The 20887-nt window shown below is 37.1% G+C and overlaps 1 protein-coding gene across 5 annotated transcripts in view; it reads left to right on the top strand.

Annotated features, from left to right (window-relative positions):
• PTPRD (protein tyrosine phosphatase receptor type D) overlaps positions 1-20887 on the top strand; it is a 2148784-nt gene that overhangs the window by 2065994 nt on the left and 61903 nt on the right. For all 5 annotated transcript variants that reach the window (XM_082470803.1, XM_082470804.1, XM_082470805.1 and 2 more), the window contains one exon: positions 8863-8986. In XM_082470803.1, coding sequence (XP_082326929.1) covers positions 8863-8986 — 124 coding nt within the window. The remainder of the gene's footprint in view (positions 1-8862; positions 8987-20887) is intronic.

The raw sequence follows: 20887 nt of genomic DNA, 5'->3' as shown, positions 1-20887 counted from the left end.
AAATCACATCAAAAAATAAAATACTTAGGAATAAACCTGACCAAGGAGGTTAAAGACTGAGAACTATAAAACACTGATAAATTAAAGATGATTCATTCATTCAAAGAAATGGAAAGATACCTCATGGCTCTTGGGTTGGAAGAATTAATATTGTTATAATGGCCATACTACCCAAAGCAATCTACAGATTTAATGTGATCCCTATCAAATTACCCATGACATTTTTCACAGAACTCGAACAAATAATTCTAAAATTTATATGGAACCATAATAGACCCTAAATTGCCAAAGCAATTTTGAGGGAAAAGAACAAAGCTGGAGGAATAATCCTCTCAGAGTTCATACAATACTACAAAGCTACGCTAATCAAAACAGTGGTACTGGCACAAAAACACACAGGTGGATCGATGAAACAGAATAGCAAGCCCAGAAATAAACCCACACACCTACGGTCAATTAAATTTCAGCAAAGAAGGCAAGAACAAACAATGGGGAAAAGTGAGTCTCTTTAGAGTCTCTTTAGCAAGTGGTGTTGGGAAAGCTAGACAGCTGCATGTAAATCAATGAAGTTAGAACACACCCTCACATCATACACAAAAATAAACTCAAAATTGCTTAAAAACTTAAATATAAGACATGACACCATAAAACTCCTAGAAGAGAACATGACCAAAACATTCTGACATAAATCTTAGCAATGTTTTCTTAGGTTAGTCTCCCAAAGTAATAGAAATAAAAGCAAAAATAAACAAACTAATCAAACTTACAAGCTTCTGCCCAGCAAAGGAAACCATAAACAAAATGGAAAGACAACCTATGGACTGGGAGAAAGTATTTGGAAATGATGCAAACAACAAGGACTTAATTTCCAAAATATACAAACAGTTCACACAACTCCATAACAAAAAAACAAACAAACAAATCAAAAAATGGGCAGAAGACCTAAATCATTTCTCCAAAGAAGAGATACAGATGGCCAATGTGAAAAGATGCTCAACATCACTAGTTATTAGAGAAATACAAATCAAAACTACAATGAGGTATCACCTCACACCCGTCAGAATGGCCATCATTAAAAAGTTTACAAATAATAAATGCTGGAGAGGGTGTGGAGAAAAGGGAACCCTCCTACACTGTTGATGAGAATGTAAATTGGTACAGCCACTATGGAAAACAGTATAGAGGTTTCTAAAAAAACTAAAACTAGAATTGCCATATGATCCAGCAATCCCACTCCTGGGCATATATCTGGAGAAAACTCTAATTTGAAAAGATACATGCACCCCAGTGTTCATAGTGGCACTATTTACAATAGCCAAGACATGGAAGCAACCTAAATGTTCATCAACAGATGAATGGATAAAGAAGATGTGGTACATACATACAATGGAATACTACTCAGCCATTAAAAAAAAAGAATGAAATAATGCCATTTGCAGCAACATGGATGGACCTAGCAGTTATCATACTAAATGAAGTAAGTCAGACAGAGACAAATATCATATGATATCACTTATATGTGGAATCTAAAATATGATACTGATGAACTTCTTTACAAAAGAAACAGACTCACAGACATAGAAAACAAACTGAATCTGGAATATACATATGTACAACTGAATGAGTTTGATGTATACCTGAAACATTGTAAATCAACTTTACTTCAAGTTAAAAAAAAAAAGAAAAACATGCCAAAAAAGAATTAATATTAAAAAATAAAATTAAAAAGGCTTCATTACAGAAATACACAGTCAATGGCAGATTGCTCTTCTAAACCTCAGAAAGGACTTGAGAATATCTAGGGGCAAACCACACTGAAGACCAAATGGGCCTACTGATGGGGAACTATGTGGAACGATAGTATTTTTCTGGAGGTTAAGGTCAATGAAAGTTCAGTTCTCTGTATAAAGGATGCTTAGTCTGACCCATAGTTTGGTTAGTCAAGTAGCTGCTCTGTTACTTCTATATAATTAAATCTTGTTAGTTGTTTTAAAACACACAAAAACAGGATATATCTTTTTTGTGGTTTCTCTTTGATGAGTTTCTAAAGGGAATTTTTTGAGGTTTTCTACTGGTGGAGTGAGAAGTGGAAGACAGAGCAACTTGTATGGTGTTTTGCACGTGGGAATAATATTTTTCTTCTGGATAGAGAAGTTGAAATTTTAAATCATATTTAAAGGGCTTTGCTGTAAGATGATGACTTCAGCTTTGTCAAAAAAGGTCAGTCTCATATCAAGATGTAATTTTACTCAATGACAGTAATCTGATGTGCAAATTCATGAGCGCTTTTTTGTTTTGAATTTAGAATTGTAAATATAGATCAGAAGCACTATAGAGATTTTTGTTCCTAGCTTTCCCACTGTGTTTCAGGAGAACAACTGAAAGGCATGTGTGAAACAGTCAAGGGATCTTCTCCAACTTGGCCAGACAGGAAGCATAGCACGGTGGTTAGTCACTCAAATGGGGGCAGGGGAGGGGTGCAGGGTACAGAATACCTCTGCCCCAAATCTAGCTTCTCTACCTAGTAACTGTCTGGCTCTGAGAAGGTAATTTAGCTTCTCTCCACCTCAGTTTCCTCATCTACAGAATTATGATAATAATGGAAACTAATTCCAGGGTCTGTGTGAAGATAAAATGGCTTAAGATATGTGAAGCAAAGAAATACAAATGAGAAGTAAATGTTACATAAGTGTTAGTTATCATATAAAATACTTACATTTTAATTCTAGCTTTTTATCAAGAATACAGGGCAAAATTGTAAATCCATAAGTTAAAACGTAGCTTTTATTTCCACTTACCTATTTTTTTCTTCTTACCTATTTTAAGGCAAAGTTACAGTTGATTAAAGAAAAAATTAGAACTTTCAGACCATCAAGTTAAAGACTACATAAATGCAAAATACTTGATATTAGCAAGTATTTAGCTAGGGCCTTCCCTTTCTTCTTTAAGTTAACAGGGGGATTTTCCTTTTATTTTGTCACTTTTTCTCAGTAAGGCTAAGGCAGGGAGTTGAGGATGTGTTAGCATTAGAGTGATTCGGTCAAAAGCTACTGGGGGGAGGAAGGGGAGTGTGTCATGTGTCAAGTGTGCAGGTGGGGAGGCTGTGCAGAATGGTATGGCATCTTGGTAAAGTTTTAGATGCTACATAGGGTTCATCTGGCACATCTTCAAGGGCATTGTTGATTGGAGAAACAAAAGTTAATATTATGAAATAGCATTCTTGTTTATAAATTCTGTGACAATGTAACATCCACATTTCATGTAAATTCTTAAAAAGTCTATTAATCAACTTTTGGTTGAATAAGTCTACTTTACTTCATTTCCAACTTGCAAAATTCTCAGGGGAGGCTGAAGAGGACCTGGTTAGGATTCTGGCTCAAGAGGGTCGAATTTTGGATTGAGTGACAAGAAGGAGGTAGATCCCAAGTGAATGTTGTTTGGATAAAGAAGGAGGTAGATCCCAAGTGAATGTTGTTTGGATAAAGAAGGAGGTAGATCCCAAGTGAATGTTGTTTGGATAAAGAAGGAGGTATATCCCAACTGAATGTTGTTTGGATAAAGAAGGAGGTAGATCCCAAGTGAATGTTGTTTGGATAAATAGACACAGAAGGATGAGCGGAGATAATCTGAGAGTCAAGCTCAGGAAAACCAAATACTAACAGCAAGAAATGATTGAATCCACTAGGAACAAGGGTGCTTATATCAACTTGCTTTGAATAATATTGGGGTGGCCTCGGCTTAATCTTACAGTAGGAAGATGCATGGTTATGATGGGCTGGCCAAAATTATAAGGTTGAATTGAAAATCAACTTCTGTATCACTCAAGACCTGTGTTGCTCTTTGTCCATTTTGGCCATTCCATTCTTCCTTGAGAAGCTCTCAACAAGAGAAGCCAGAAAACAAAGAAGCAAAGCAACAGTGTCTTCATTAGCACTAAGAAAAGCCTAAACACTGGGTTTTGAATATTAGGGTCTTATTCATCCATGATATCTTTGCCTCATTAACATGGATAATTGAAATTTGATTTTCCTCAACCAGTTTGTTTTAATCTAAAAGATCTTCTTATACCTCATCTACTTTCAGTAGTTATTCTTCTTTACTGAGTTTACTGCTCTCAGCATTCTGACAAGCTCCAAAATAATGACCTATGCTGTGTATTGTTAAACATTCAGCCAGACAGATAGATACAGATGGATGGATATGTGTTGCACAAAGACAAGTCAGCATTATTTAATCAATGTTTGTTTGATCCGTGTAAAACGAGTATAAATGTAAGCTGCATCCCATCTGCTTTATCATCCATGGGAAGCCAACCTCATTTTTAAATCTTGATTTCTTATGTAATGGCCCCAGAATGACACAGTGTTGGGCTGCACCCCTTAGGCCTACAAGGCCTGTACTTGCCCAGCTCCAAGACCGAAGAAGGAGCCCAGAGTCAGCGACAGAGATATCAATGAATTTATATAAGCACTTAGCTTCTCTTAATCCAATTAAACAGAGCATCCACAAACCAATCTTGGCCATGCCATTTAGAGGCAGAGACATATTTCTAAGGTACACATAGACATGTATCTATACTGACAAAGAGATTTCAGTTTTCCTGCTAGAGTTTAAAAAGCCCTCTTTGTTTTTTTTCTTCACTCTCAGAGACCAGATGATTAAAGTTCCTGAGAACCCAGGTAGATCATTTACATCTCAAAGGCACAAGAAGAGAAATACCAATTCCCTCTCGAAAGCTAACTTCCTCTTAGGGCATATGCAAAAAAACAGTTTTAGAATGTCAAAAGAGTCCCATCTTGGACATTTTCAGGGATTTTTTTTTCAGTTTCTAAATAGCCAATTCACTTTAAACAAATACCAGTGATAGACAGTAATACATATCATTCACTCACATTCACATGGCTCACTTTCAGAGGAACATCAATCAACATTCAAGTTAACCTTCGCCTCAGCTGTCAGCTCAGCCTCTTTGCCTTTCTTAATATAAAAAGCAACTCCCAGGCCCGAGCTGCGGCCACTGTTTTTCCACTGTAACGGCGGCCAATATCTCCACAAGAGCCTTGGGGTGTCTGTGAGAGTTCTGTGAACTCTCTTGGTGGCCCCCATTCATCAAGGCAGCCACTACCGGGCCCCGCATACTAGTGGACGGCCCCCCCGGGATTTCTCCGCAACTTTCAGGATTATCCCCACAACTTTTGGGTCCCACATTAGTGCACGGCCACCCCGGGATCACACCCGTAACTTTCAGGCCCCACTTGATAGCGGACGGCCCCTACAGCTTGCCATTCCCCGGCCTTCCTTCCCGACATCCCGGCGCTCACGGGAGTTTCCTCAGTCTCCTGGCCACTCCGCCAGTTGCTGGGCTGCACCCCCGTGGGCCTGCCAGGCCTGTGCTTGCCCAGCTTCAAGACTGAAGAAAGAGCCCGGAGTCGGCGACAGAGACGTCAGTGGTTTTATGAATGGGGGAGCTTACAGGTCTGAAGCGAGGTCCCGGAGCGACATCCCACCAAGATCAGACAGCAGACAGCAGCGGGCAGAACAGGGCGGCAGCCTTCGTGACCGGGGGAGGGGAGGTTACCAGTTACGTGGGGAATTGACTTCAGGTTGTCTTTGTTGGTTACCAGGGAAACTAGCAGAGGGGCACGCCCCTCACCGCCCCTTTGATAAGCTATCAGGTGGAGATGTTCTGATCTAAAGAGTAGAACCATCACTAGCCGGGGCCTGGGGCAAGTATGTAGGAAGGTCAGTCCTGTGAGTAGGGTGTAGGGGAAGCAGACAGTGGTCGAGCAGGGGATGTACAGAGAGCAAGAGAACAGCCATCTTGGGTGGCCTGGTCATACACACAGGATGATCAGTTGGAAAGAAATATCATTTGGACTGATGAGATAAAGGATAGTTATGTTGAAGTCTGTTTCATAGGTTGGGCTTCTTCGCTTTGCAATGGCTTTCTGGATAGTGAAGTAGCACCGTGGCTTAGTAATTACCAGCTGTTACTCATCAGTGAGCTTTGAAATCACCCAAACCTGGGTTTGAGGGTAAATGTATGAAGGTAAATGTATGAGGGTAGCTGTATGAGCAAATTACTTAACCACCAAAATGCCTGCCACAGAGAAGTCCCTCAGTAAAATTTATTGAATTAGTCTTTCTTTACTTCAGTTTCCTTGTCTACAAAATGGAGAAAACAACAATACCTACCTCATAACATTTGTGAAAATTAAACAGGATACTGCATGTAAAGCATAATGACCTGGCAGCTGTTATTACCATTATCCGATTACCTGCAGGTCTTTATCTCTTGGGTCACACTTTAAGCCTAAACATATTAACATATGTGACATACAAGCTTATGTTTCCATTACTGGTTTTTAAACTCTTCTATGTAGTATCAAATACATCATGCAGACGGCTGCAAATGTGTGGCAAGAGTGGAAATGAACATGAGTTCACAGTGTCTTTGAGTTGGTCGATGCAGTTTCATTAGTCTAATTAAATGCATGCCATTTACACATATATGAGTGATCGTAACCTGAGGAACAAGGCCATCAGAGGGAGTAAGGTCTTCCACCAAAGGAATGACTGTATATCAGTGAGCTTAGGAGCTTCTTGGGATATTTTAGAGAATGATGTGTAGGAAGCTTATGTACTCACTAATGCTCATCGGTGTAAAGTGGAATATCAGTGGTAGCTGTACTTTCAGGATCACGCAGTTAACTACTAAGCCATATGATAATGAATGTTAAAGTATTAAACTAGTAATGCACTGCACATTGCAGTTTCCAAAGTCTGTTCTCTAACTCCCATGTTAAAAGAAGGAATTACTCCATGATTTCTCTTTATGAACTTTTCTCAGCAACAGTTATTCATCAGTTCAATTCATTTAAAAAACATTTGTTAAACCATTTATTGAGGCCTTTGTAGATGCAAAGACGACTAAAGGTGTCTAGGTAGGATGCTGGCTAAGGACTCCAGAATTTAAGCTGAAGGTCACCCAGAGCCAGTGGAAGTTCTTAAACAGGGTCCTAACCTATCCAGCGTTGTGCTTTAGAATGTCTACTTTGGTATGAAGAATGGATTGGAGTGAGAGTTTAGAGAAGGGATTCCAATCAGACATCAGATACTGAAGGACGGGGATTTAGGGGATGATAGATTTGGGACGGATCTGAGAATTTTTTAAGGCAGGCTTGGTCACTGAATGGAGCTGCTTTGTGTGGAGAAGGCTCAAGGTTGACTTGAGGGCTGCCACCCAGGCATCTGAATGCTTCAACTCCCTTTAGCTCATGGCATACTTGGAGAGGAGTACATTCTGCAGAGGAGATGATGAGCTTCCCTGGAAAAGCAGACTAAAAGACCCCTAATTACATTATTCTTTAGACTCTAAGACGTGGATAATTATTTTGCTGAGTTCTGTTCAATGATTGACTAGTTTATATACAGATTAGCATAGGCTAAGAAAGGAAAAAGGGTTTTATAATCCTTAGTAAATTAGAAGCTGCAATCTGTACTGCTGAGAATTTTTGTATGTTTGCAGGCTTATTCATGACTGTTAATAGGCTTGACTCCTTACACTTGTGAGTTTTATTATCGTGCTGAACTCTATCCATTTTAACACAAATGTGTGCATCCTTAATATTGTAACAGCTGTTGGATATATTTTACTTTCAAGTTCTACATAGCCACATAAAAGCGTGGAAAATATCTGGTATCAAAAATAACTTAAAAATTTTATGAACATAAGAAAGTGTTTTTACTTTTTAAAGAATTTCATCTGTATATAAACCTAATTTATCATTAATTATGTCTGAAAACTTGATTTTGATCATTGAAAATCATGTTTCTATAATTACTGAACTCATATTTCCATATACCATGAAACTATAAGTCTTAAAAAAATGTCAGTATGCTATGATGAAAGAAAAAGTATTTTGATTTCCATAACATTGCAGGACATTAAAAAGTTCCCCAGAGTTTTATATCAAAGCCTGAATTCAGTCTCAAAATAATGGTTCTGCTTTAACCATAAAGAACTTTATATATTATTTTATATCTGTGAAATATTTACTTTAGATTATTGAACAACTTTGGTTGAACTAAGGCATCAAGGAAAGACATTAAAAATCAGAAAAAGTAAGTTTAAAATAAAGAATAAAAAGCAAACTTTGTAAACATGATAACACATAATGATAAATTAAGAAGCGATTAGATCCTATCTGCATTAGATTATAAATTAATATTCTGACTAAGAAGATTATTTGATTTAACTGACCTCCCTTCTTTACTGTTATTCTTAACTGTTTGAATTGTACAAATTGCCTTGTGATAGTGGTCATAGTACGTTTTGGAGAAACAGACAAAACTTTAAGTTGCCCTCAAGATGTAAGCCTGCAGGTGACGAAAGAATCGCCTGTGCCTAGTGAATCCAGTGAATGATCAGTCAACTTAAAGAACGAGGTTAGGTCCACATAGGAAAGGGTAAGCAAGATAAAATAACGTACACAGAACTAGAGAACTGGAAGGAATATTGAACCAAGATAACTTGTAAACTACAGCAGCAGAGAAGGAAATGGAAAAGTGAAAAAAAAAAAAAAAAAAAAACCAACCTGCCTTTCCACTATTAACAGAACACCTATATTGATTTCCTTTTTCCATTTGAAGCAGTGTTGGTGACTATCACTGTTTTTTCCTATGATTAATCGTTTCATCTTATGCTGGTTATGTGAGTGTTCAGCTTCACAGCTAGGGTCAGCTTGATGAAGTGTAGCTTCAGAATTTTCTTTTTAAATCGTTTGTTACTCGTGATAAATGCCTATAATCTGATGTTATTCAGTATTGATTTTATGTATGTGTGCTATTTTTCTTTTCAAGTCAATTGACCCTGGCCAGCAGTTCACATGGGAACATTCAAACTTGGAAGTAAACAAACCAAAGAACAGATATGCAAATGTAATCGCATATGATCATTCCCGAGTTCTCCTATCAGCAATAGAAGGTAAGGAAATGCAGATGTTATTTATACCTTTATTTTCATGGGTTTAAATTGTGCATGAAAATATAGTTTTAACTAGGTGTTCAGCCATCTATGAAAACAGTTACTTAAGATTTGGGCACTGCTTGTTCTCACTTTTTCTTTTTCATACAAATATACCGATCCTTGAGCACACACTATCCTTGACACCATGTAACACGAGGGCATTCCTCATTACCTTCTTGCTTCTACCCTGGATGAAAGATTTCATAATGCAGTTCATGTTTATATAGGGGAAGCAAATTGAGGTTGCCCATTTTACTGATGGTTGCTGATGGTTATGAATAAACAGGTGATTGTCAGAAGATGCCCATAGACTATTACTTAAAAATGGTGAGGGGTTTGTTTGTCAATAACTCTGGATAACCACTAGGAACAGTCAAAAAGTTAGGAGTGGTGATGTGATGACTAATAAAAATTAAGCACATTAGAAGTGTCTGGCTCATCTAATTTGTGGACTGCTTGGTAATCTCTCTCACAATTGTAGTAGTAAGGAGTTTATTCCAGAAGGAATGATTGCTCCTAGAAGATGAGGATTATTCCTCGAATATACCTAGCTTCTCTGAGGGATTCATGAGAGTATTATCCATTCACCCCTTTCCAATAATAAATCCTTCTCACATGGCATATTAAAGACACTTAGGAGCTCATGTTCAGCACTCGGCATTTTGTTAGCCTTTTATGGCCATGGTAGTGCATTGGATTGCTGCCCTTAGAAAGTAGTTTACAATGTCACTTAAATCCTAACCTGGACTACCAACTGCCACATACCACATTCATCCTCATTGGCATTCAGAAGAGCTTTGTGGCTTTTTCATACTTGGAAGTTCACTGCTTACCCTCTTCCAGATGTTTTGTGAAACATTAAATAATACTAGCTTCAGACCCAGACCTTTTTAGTACCTTACAGTTGAAACATTTTCATCTATAGTTGTTCAAGTATCTTTCCCTTTTTTCTGCTTCCGAAATCTATGATGACCACCACTTTATCTCATAACTCTGACCAAGTCCTACCTGCCTCCCTAGTATCCAAAGTTAATTTGAAAGTGAGACTCTGCTTAAAAGCTTTCCCAGTCAGCACCAAAGGCAACAACACCATTGAATTCCAATTTTGGAGGAATAAGAACGACCTTTTGGCATTTGAGCAAGTCCATACCTCAGTCCCCTTTTCTCAAAATGGTATTATGTGGCATAGATATATTTTGTAAAAGTCTCACAATCGATTTTACTTTTGATGTTGGAAAATGTCTTAATCCCTTTTTGAGCCAATTAAAGATGCTAGGTGTTCAGGAGTTAACTTTTTTCCATATTGAAAAAATTGATCAGTTTTATCAAAGTTTCACCAATGCTAGTTCAAGCAGGATAGTGTCAAATAGGTAGTTGCTTCTTTTGCGGTCCTGTTTAAAAACTGTTAATGGTATATGTGGATGATTAGCATATAGGGTTTACATTTTACCTATTTCCCATCTTAAAATGTAAAAAACTATAGTAGCAATTTCTTGTCTCAAGCCTCTTAAATCATATCCATAGTAAATAAGAAACTAAACCAAGTCACACATAGAGGAGAGAAGTCTTTTTGTCATTAGTGAAGGTAAATTATAAAAATAAAATAAATGAATGTAAATTGAGAACCCAGTTGGCATGATCTTGGCTAGAGAACTTGTCATTCTGCCTTTGCTGTATTGTAGCATTGTTTCCACTCAGAATTAGGTCATTCAGTACTACCACTTCCCTGTACTTTTGCCTGCTTTGTCATTATTTTCCTTAACCTGTTATTTTCCACCATCTTAACAGTAAAGTATGTCGAAGGACAAAGAATGTTCCTCCTTGTACCTTTATTATGATAGTTGGAAACTATGTACATTTCATTCCTATGCTATTTTTACAGTATAAGAGCCAAAGCAGTTGAATCAGACTAAAACCTGCCTTTTTATAGCTCTGTGCCCACAAATACACCCTAAATCTAGAGGTGACCTAGAAACCAAAAGTTTTTCAATTTTAAGTGTTATGCAAAAGGTTAGAAGCATTTAATTGAAGTTTATGGGCCATACAGAGAGCTTTAATCTAGATTACAACCATGAACAGCATTTTATCTTTGACTAAGCCCTAGCCAGCAGATATTTAAGGGGAAAAGCAATTATCCTATATCTTAAGCACAGAAAAAATACCAGCAACTGGAACCACAGAAGCACTAACTGAGGCTTCTCCTATAAAGGGAGCTTTGATAACACAGAGCCAGATTTTTAAAGTATATTAAAATGTTAAGTGACTTCATGCACAATTTATAAAATGTAACGTGCTTGTTTTGGGTTCTACCCGTGGTGATAACTTACGTGACTGTGGTTGAGTGTTTTATTTGAGGTGTTTTTGTTGTTGCTCTTCTCTCAGTGGCTCTGATCACTCTCTTCATATTACTTTGCAGAGTGATCTGATGACATCAAAGAAAAAACTGGGTGTTGCCACAGTGACTCGTGTTGTCTTTATCTTGGTTTAATAGAGCAAAACTTTTAACATACTTCCACTGAAAGATGACAAGGGAAAAACTTAAAAGAATCAGGAATTGTGTATGGGCACCAATGTGCTTACTGAACCCCTTGAAAATAGTGACACTTCATGACGTGTTTCCGAATTACAATTATTTTATGTATGCTGGGGAAAATGCAGAATAAATTCAAGAGAGTCCTAATTACAAAATGATCACAATTGTTGAATTAGAGAGTAAGCAGTATGAAAATACAATTGAATTTTTGACCAATGCAGTTACTGTTGGGATCCCAACATGTTTAAGCAGTTCTTAAGAGAAAATAGTAATTCCTGAAAAAAAGAGATGATGGGATTTATTTTAATGATTTAAGATAAATATTGTCAAAGAAGACTAAATGGAAACTAATATTTATATGTGAATAAAATAATATAAAATAATATGCTTAATCTTATAGATGCCAAAGTTGTCCAGAAAGTATACTTTTATTAAAGTACGAAAAGAGAAATGGACAAACCAAAAGATGAAAAGCAAGTTTGGGTCACAGCTCTGTCACTAAGTAGCTATGTAACCTTGACTTTTCTGAGTATCAATTTCCCCAGTGCTAATATCTTTTACTTTTGAGTTCTCTAAGAGTTAGCTCTATGTAGTTTTCATATCAACTATCTTATTTACTGTACTCACAACTGTACTCACTGGAGCTTATTTACTGTACTCACTGGAGCTCAAACAGAGAATCAGCCCTGACTCTCTCAGTGTAAAAGGTGAACAATTAATATAGCTTAAATTAGAATTGAGCTCTTCTGATTCCTCGATCCAGGCTTCCATAGGCCCACATCACTCACACTGCTTTCCTACTGATACCGGATGTGACTGTAACTAAGTAGCTTAGCATGGATCCGAACACCCAGCCTTGCCTTTTTACCTAAAAAGTCCATTTTATCATTTGGTATCATGGATAACACAAACTTCATATTAAATATTTCATTTCCCTCTTTATGGCCTAACTTTTCTGAGGCAGTGACACAAAAGGGGGAATCATCAGTGACCCAAATGCATCAGAGTCCTACAATTGCAGAATGTTACATCTGTCCCTCACAGGTGATCTACTTAGCTCAAATATCTTTTTATGTATCTTCAACTTCTTATAAACTCAGGAATATCAATTAGTGGTAGATTATTAATTGTACTGCCTTGTAACTATCAAAAATTCAATCTAACTATTACAGTCCTAGATAAAAAAAGTTTTGTTTTGTTTTTTTTGTAAAATAGAATTACTCTTCACTGCTGCCAGTACTATATTTCTATTAGTAGGATTATAATTAACATTTCACTTTAAAAGTCATGTTGACATGGAATTTTTTAAAATCGTTGGCCAGGCCTAAATATAGAGCAAAATTTAAAACCCTCCTTTTAAATTCGACAACAAAGACAAGACGTTATGATAGATATGACTGTCTTGGTATTTACCATGTGTTGGGCATCATGTCATAGATTTTATATACAGAGTATAAAATCATGTATAGTTGTTATTTATAGTTTTCAGAACAACCTCAAAAGCTAGTTGTTATCATCCAATTTAATAGACAAGGAAACTGTTAAACTTTAAAAAGTCAAGTAACTTGTTTATAATCATTAGCTAGTTACTGGCAGAGCCAAAATTTTAACATATGAGTCAGTTGGACTCAAGAATCAAGAAGCCTCTTCTCTCCAATAGGTCACTTAAGACTGTAGCCACCTTTGAATCATAATGGCCGAGCCTATACATATCAACCTAATTCAAAGACTGCCTTTTTAGGAATTTTGAAATATACATTGTGAAACACTTATGATAGAAATCTTAGAGCCAGAGGTCTTCAACTGTGTTCTTAGACTTCTGTCAAAGTGAATTTTTCCAAAGAATAAGCGATATATAAATGGCTTTCAGGTGGATTTTTTTATTTGTTTAATATTACTTTTTGAGGTATCTTAGGAAGAATATGAAATAAGAAGACAGAAACTAAATCCCAGTTTTAGCAGCTGTGTGACCTTGGGCATGTAACTTAGTTCAGTTAACCCTTTGGGGGGAGCTGGTTCCTTTTGAGAATCTGATGAACATTTTAAATCCCACTTGCAAAGAAAAGGCACCTACACACTTTATCTGTATACTAATATCATAGAGTTCACAGACACACAATCTCTTTGCAAGCCCATTCTCCAGATTAGGGGCCCCTGACTTAGTGTCTTTTGTTCTGGTTCTTCCTAAAATGAGAATGTATAAGATCCTTCCTGCTACTCTGAAAATTCTGAAGGTTGATTCTAAATCCAGGGATCATAGATAAATATTAAATCTTGGACATTAAGAGATTACTCTTTTGAGGGAAAAAAAAAAACCCACGCATTTAATCCAGAGGGTTTACTCAAATAGAATTATTGGCTGGTATGTGTCTCTCCTACTGCACCAGGTTTAAATGGTTTTATCTAAAAGAGTTAGAAATGACAAAGAATAAAGCGCTTCATGCCATATGCATTTTTTAACACCAGTGCTTGTTAATCTGATAAAGGCAGCTTAGTAAAATATGGGTTTGTTTTATTTTTTTCTAGTTTTGGGGGAATATATTTAGCTTCAAACCATAAATATGTTTATTCACTTCATCTCTATAATGAAGAGGTACCTTCCTACAAGAGCCTGTGTATTTTTCAAGAACTACTTTCCTATTAAATCATCTTGCTTCTGAAGAGATTATTTGGACAAGTTACTGTGCCTTGGTTTCCTCATCTGTGCAACAGAATTAATAGTAATACCTACTTCCTAGAATTATTAGGAGGATTTAATGAATGAATACATGTAAAGCCTTTAGATGAATGTTTGGCACAAAGAAAATACCTAATAAATACTGGGAACTATTAAAGTTATCATTGCTGTTATGAATTTTATTACTACTATTGATAGATCCTTTTATCCACAGATGGAATTTCTTTTGTATATGATCTATGGAAAAATTAATAATATCCAAATGAGAAAGCTGCATATATTTGCAGCACTCTGTGAAGCAAAAGAAAATATTGGTGCTTGATACATGGAAACGAGACCTATAATAGCATTACAAATTTCAACAAGAGGAAGAATGTGTTCTTTTAAATGGAAATCCAAAATGTATCATCTGCTGTTTGATTTATATAATAGGAGCAACTCAAGACAACTCCAACTGTAAATAATATAGATGATGTTACAACAACTTCATTATCTGTGAGATGCGCAATTTAGCACCTTTAAAATGAGGAAGCAGCTCACAGAATCACTGCCCCTAAGATAAATCTAAATTTAAAAAGTAAAGAGAAGAAACTACTGATATTCCCCTGTACTATCGGTTTGCCATCTGCCACCACACTTGTGCTCTACGCTTAAGTCCTGTCTTAGCTTCTTCTGTATAATGTTCAAAGGTAAATCTCTACCGATTTGTTTAAAACAGCGGTCAGCACATGGTAACATTCTCCAGTTTCACATCTTATCCATGCTGTGAGTTATCTTTTTTTTTTTTTTAACAGGCCATATCTAATAACCAGATATATTTTCAATAAGTAAAAACAAACAAAAACAAACACAGGAAAATCAGTTAATACCATCTAGCCAACATTTTCTAATAAGCGTTTAATTATATTATAGTGAATATAAATGTTCCATATGAAGCACTAACATTAAAGAATTAAAACTGTTTTCCTCAGTAAAGAATAGCTGTCATGGTATTTCCCACATTGACTCAGTAAGTATGATTCCTTTTCCTCCCTCTTGGTTCATTCTCTCTCTCATTCTCTCTCTTTCTCTTTCCTCTCTCCCCCAGTCCCAGACACTAATGACTAATCTGTGGGCACCTGGTGTTTGTTTTATTTTGCTCTTGAAATTCTATTTAAACTACTGAAGGAAGTTGGTTAGAATACATGCCTCATCTTAAAAAAAAACAAAAAACAAGGCTAAATCTCATCCGATTATTGGTTGAGTTCATTTTTCTCACATTGTTCAGAACATCAAGCACTGGGTTAGCTCAATTTCTCTAACATTTTCAGTCTTTCAGTTTTCAAGTTAATTCTTTTTTTTTTAACATCTTTATTGGAGTATAATTGCTTTACAATGGTGAGTTAATTTCTGCTGTATAACAAAGTGAATCAGCTATACGTATACATATATCCCCATATCTCCTCCCTGTTGCGTCTCCCTCCCTCCCACCCTCCCTATCCCACCCCTCTAGGTGGTCACAAAGCACCGAGCTGATCTCCCTGTGCTATGCAGCTGCTTCCCACTAGCTATCTATTTTACATTTGGTAGTATATATATGTCCATGCCACTCTCTATTTAAATGGCATCTCTCTCCTGCATGCAGCAGAGCAAGTGGTGTGGGGATCTGTTATTCCCCAGCTCCTGCCTCAGCCTGCACCTGTGGTGCTTCTTACCTAGAAAAGAGAAAAAGCATTTTTAAGGGATGGCTAGTTGTGTTGGTTTTTTCCTTTACTCTTGTTCCCAGGAAGCTGATCAAAGAGGGACTCAGAAAGCTCTATGAGTTTCTTTTTATCTCCATTTTCTTTAGTTCCGTTATTGGGATTTTCTTTTCATTTGTATCGTACATCTATGCAGATTGTGCTAATGAATCTACACTTCATTACTCTGATGCTGAAGAGAAACCTAAGTCATCTGCGGAATGGCTCTGTTTTAAGAATATAGGCGCAGGTAGTACATGGTTGGGAAGTTAAAAAATAATTATTTTTGTCCTCTCCGTTAATTTTTTTTAATATAGGAATTAGGAAGGGGTCTTCCAGATTTGGAATTACTTTTTGTCAGTAGAGTATTTAGGAATGACTAGGCTTATTTCATTTCTGTTTATCACGTCGATCATGAGAATAACTAGTATCCACTGCTATTTTAGAGATTTCAAATGCATTGACTCATTTGACTCTCACAGGGGTTTTGGGTAAGGAGGTTATGAAAGTGCTGCTCGTATTTTAGGATATATATATGAGGGGACTGGGGCTCTGAGAGTTTCCTACAGACAGAGCTCCTGTCGTCATACTCTGCATTTCATTTTGACTACTTCATTGCTGAATAAAGCCCTACAATAATTGCATCCTTATTAACATAAGCTAAGTAGACCAAAACTCTGTGACTTGGCTGAACAGGCATGCTTCAGTGGCCCAAAGTCTGCTTTATATTTCAGGGCAAAGTGCCCCCTAACCAGAAATCAGTTCCCTCTGTCACAAGTGCTGATAAGTCCCCAACACGTGTAGCTAATCTTAGAATGCATTCAAAGACAATCCAATCGCCCACATCCTTCTCTGTAGCCACTCTCATAACCCAGCCTCCTCAGCAGTGCTGAGGAATAGAAAACCAGAGAACGGAGGACGTAGAACATTGAGAGGGTGGAGGCTGGGTTCACAAACTCTTTGAAAGGTATCCATTCCACTAACTCATTGTGGTGATGAGCTGCAGTGCCCACAGAGCAACACACGCTTCTAAAAAAGATCGTCCTGCATACGGTAGAAACATGGAGGGTCATTTGCCAAACTGCAGTCACATCCGGGGGGACCTTGGCTGATAATACACTGTGCCTTTGCAAGAAGCGTTTGTTTTTTCTGGTATGTTGCGAAGAGAACCCTTTGTTTTGCTAGTTCTGATGCAGCTGTGGGTGGCTGCCATGGTGGAAGTGAAGGAGAAAGAAGGCCTGTGTCCCTTGAAATCAAATAAATTTACTAGTAAGTTATTATTGGATTTCATCTTTCTATTTTCTGTTCTCTAGTGTTGCCAGTGTCAGCAAACAAAGTAAACAATTTTTTCTGCATTGTGAGTTGTAAAAATTACAATCTAGGTCGTAACTGGCAATTCGTTGTTGTTGGAGTTTTTCTTTTTATTTGTGTATTGAAGTGGTGGAGATGCTATTTACTAAATAAAAGATAGCTTTTGTGCTCTAGTGGATCCTGCGTACTTCCATCTTACAACAGGGAATAAACTGGCTTACCAAGAAAACAATTTCTTTTTGACACAAACTTTACAAAGGGTTTGCAGAGTGAAAGGAAACAAAAGTGCTGGAGTTTTGATGCCACACTGCAAGTTGGAACAGAGTCAGCCAGTGAGCTGGAGGTCTATCTCCAGCTCTGTAATGCTGTAGTAGTTTGTCTTCTGGAGCCCTGGATGGCATTCTGCCTTCCCTCTAATGCTGCCTCTTACTCATTCTCGCCTCCACAATTCAAGGAAAGCTGCTTTTTCTGAATAGACTGCGTACTAGCCTAGTCCTACCCCCTCCTCTTGTTTTTGAATTTGTTTATTTTTTACCCCACCAGGTTCTAATCAAGGTTTGAAGTATCAATCACACCAAAAAAATCTCATCTCAGCATCTCATCAGAGGTAGAAGCAATAGGAATCAGCTTGAACGATCATCAGAGCATGTTCCTACCTAATCTGAGAGCCACAAAGCCTCTATTTATCTTAAAATAACTTCACAGAGATTTCCGAATCCAAGAAGGTTAAGAATACCACAGAGAGACATCTTATTTTAGAACTCAAAGGGACTTGAGGGAATCAATTTGTCCAACACACGTTGTTTAGCAGATAAGCAATCAGAGGTCTGGACAAGTTGAACGGACTGCCCAAATGTCAAAGAGCAACCTACCAGCATGCTGCCCTAGACTGGAGTTCTGGTTTCCTGGTCAATTTCTCTAAAGCCTTAGCATGTGCTTAGTATTGTTCCAAGAGGCACATATGATTTACCCTCCAGTGTGGAGTGACACAAAAGTACACACTTACCCCTTACGATTACTTAATTTCACATCAATAAAATAATTCATGTACTATTTTGGGTCCTGCTTTTTTCACTTAACATCAGAGCGTAAGGCCTTCATTATTAAATTTTTATAATTATAAACACCTCTCGACAAGAGAAATCTTTTCAAATCAAATTATCTGCTGACCTGAAAAAGCTAATGCAAAGCAAGTTGTCTATTTTTTTTAACTGGACCCACATGACCCAATTAGTTCTCATAAAATTAACAAGGGGAAATAAAAACTTATTTTAACCCAGTCTTGACAAAACAGCTCAGACAGTGTATTCTTTGACATTTCAACATGCTTCCGAGGTTTTAAAGCATTTCTCAGTATGAGTTAATTATTCATCACGAATATTCTTTCAAACCTAGTAGCTTTATCTTTCCGAGGATTCCTCTCCTTTTGTTAATATTCAAACACACAGGGGAACGTTATTATGAAGCCCTAAAGTGTTAATCCCATGCTTAAATGAAGAAAAATGGCATTACCCCTGCATGTTGAACTCATGATAAATTCTCAAAGTTTTTCAGACAGAAAAACAGGGGAGCCCAAAGTTCATGTCCAGGCTAATTTTTCCACTGAAAGCTGTAACTGGCAATTCCCAGTGAATAAAATGAAAGCCGAAACCTGACCCATCCCTGTTTGAATAGCTGTTTGCTATGGCTTGCTGTGCATGAAGAGCACAGAAGCACAGTTCTACCAATCATTCACCTCATCACAATATCTGTTAAAGGCTTGAGTTTTACAGCTCTTAGTTTGCCCAAAACACAAAGACCCAGTATAAAGCATGTAAGTAATAATTTTAAGCACCACAAGAAATAACAGTCCATTAACTGATGAAATAGACTATAACACAGGAATGGGGAATATTGTGGGGTACAATATAAAGTCAAGATCTAGCCTCAGCATTCTCACTTATAAGATTAGAATGATAAACAATTATTATTGGTGTCGGAACTGTTTACATGACTTATTAATTGGAGAATACACATGAAACAATACATAGGAAATCATGAAAACTTACTTTTATAAATGAAGTAAAGCCATGGATGCCTAGGAAGAGCAAGTTTTAGATCTAAGCTGTTTTTTTTGGACAATGACATTAAGACCAACTGTCCAAGAGACAATCCTACAGCAGGGCCAATCCTAAGATTTTGCCTATGATGAGCTTCAGACATCTTTTTTATGATCTTGTTATTTTAATAACTCCTGCCACTCAAAAAAAAAAAAAAAGGCAAGGCACCATTACCATAGTTTTGGACAAAAGTCTCCTTGACTCCAAGAAATAAAAGCAATCAGCTAATTTATAGTAATCCTATATTCTTTCAGTTCTGCATTTTAACTTAGATTTCTATTCATCATAGCCCCAGAAGAATTCAATTAATTCTCACACGCTTCTCTTGGATCAGTAGTGCATGCTGATTAGTGTTGCATTAGTGGAAAGCCAGCATAGTATTTTTTTTTTTTTCCATTGGGGTTGATTGAAAAATTGTTCTAAATATATCGCATTGAAAGTCGAGGTCTCATCTACCTGAAATACACTGCTCTTTAATTTTAGATTCCAATATGGGGTTAATATTTTTTAGAAGGGCAAGCCACCACCATTTCTCAGATCTTTTCTCATTCCTCTTTCTACACAGCTTGTTATGTTGGGTCGTATGAATATAGGACACATTAGGCCTTAGAGCTTCTAGAGAACACAGCCATCTCTCACATCTCCACATTGCAAAAGACATATGAGAGAACTTACTGGAAGTGTCTTTTTGCCAGAGTGTGTAAAGGGATTTGCCAGGAGGCTTTTATTCCAGGTACTACCTCCTTACAGACAAGTGTCAAAATAGAAGAGGAGCCTCACACTATTTTCAGGATATAAATTTCAGCCTAACAATGAGCTCTCCTAGGTATTGAATTACTGTTTTCAATTCTCTTCTTTCCAGAATATCAAGTCCCAAATTCTTAAAGTATTTGGTGATACAGTATGGATCCCAGGTGCCTAATAGCTTTCAGGCAGAATTTTTGTATTTTTATCCCTGGAAAATGCAACCATTATTCGGTATCAACCTATTCCCCCTAAAATATAACGACTTATTGTTCAAACTTGAGCAATATGTCAAAAAACCATTACATAATAACTGATTAAAATTTATGCCAGAATATAGGATAGGTCTGATTCCCCTCCTTTAGATGTGAGTCTCACGCCCACCTCCTCTGTCCTCAGATGCATTGTTCAGACACATTTGTTACCATCCTTGATGAGGGAAAAATGGCATAGTGCCCAGCTGATGCATTTTCTGAGTCATTAAACCAGATTTCTCCATTTTTGAGTTTTCTTGGAAAAAAGTTTTCTGTATTTTGGTAGCGGAGTGAGGCCCTTAGCCAGAATTCTTTCTATCAATTCTTTAATGTTAACTGCTAAATTAAATTATTTAAAGTGGGCTTTTCCTGTATTATAAAATAGACTCATTGGTGGCTCAGAACCAAATCCTGTGGACATGTAGATGTGCGTGCTTCCCCAGTGGTTGTAACCTGAGGACTTTATTTAAACTGTCCTTTGAATCTACAGTAATTTGGTGTCAGGGAGGAATAGGATCTTTAT

Source organism: Balaenoptera physalus (genome assembly GCF_965194825.1).
Source record: "Balaenoptera physalus genome assembly, chromosome: 7".
NCBI lineage: Eukaryota > Metazoa > Chordata > Mammalia > Artiodactyla > Balaenopteridae > Balaenoptera > Balaenoptera physalus.
The sequence above is the reverse complement of the archived record's forward strand: the minus strand, read 5'-3'. Positions and strand labels throughout refer to the sequence as shown.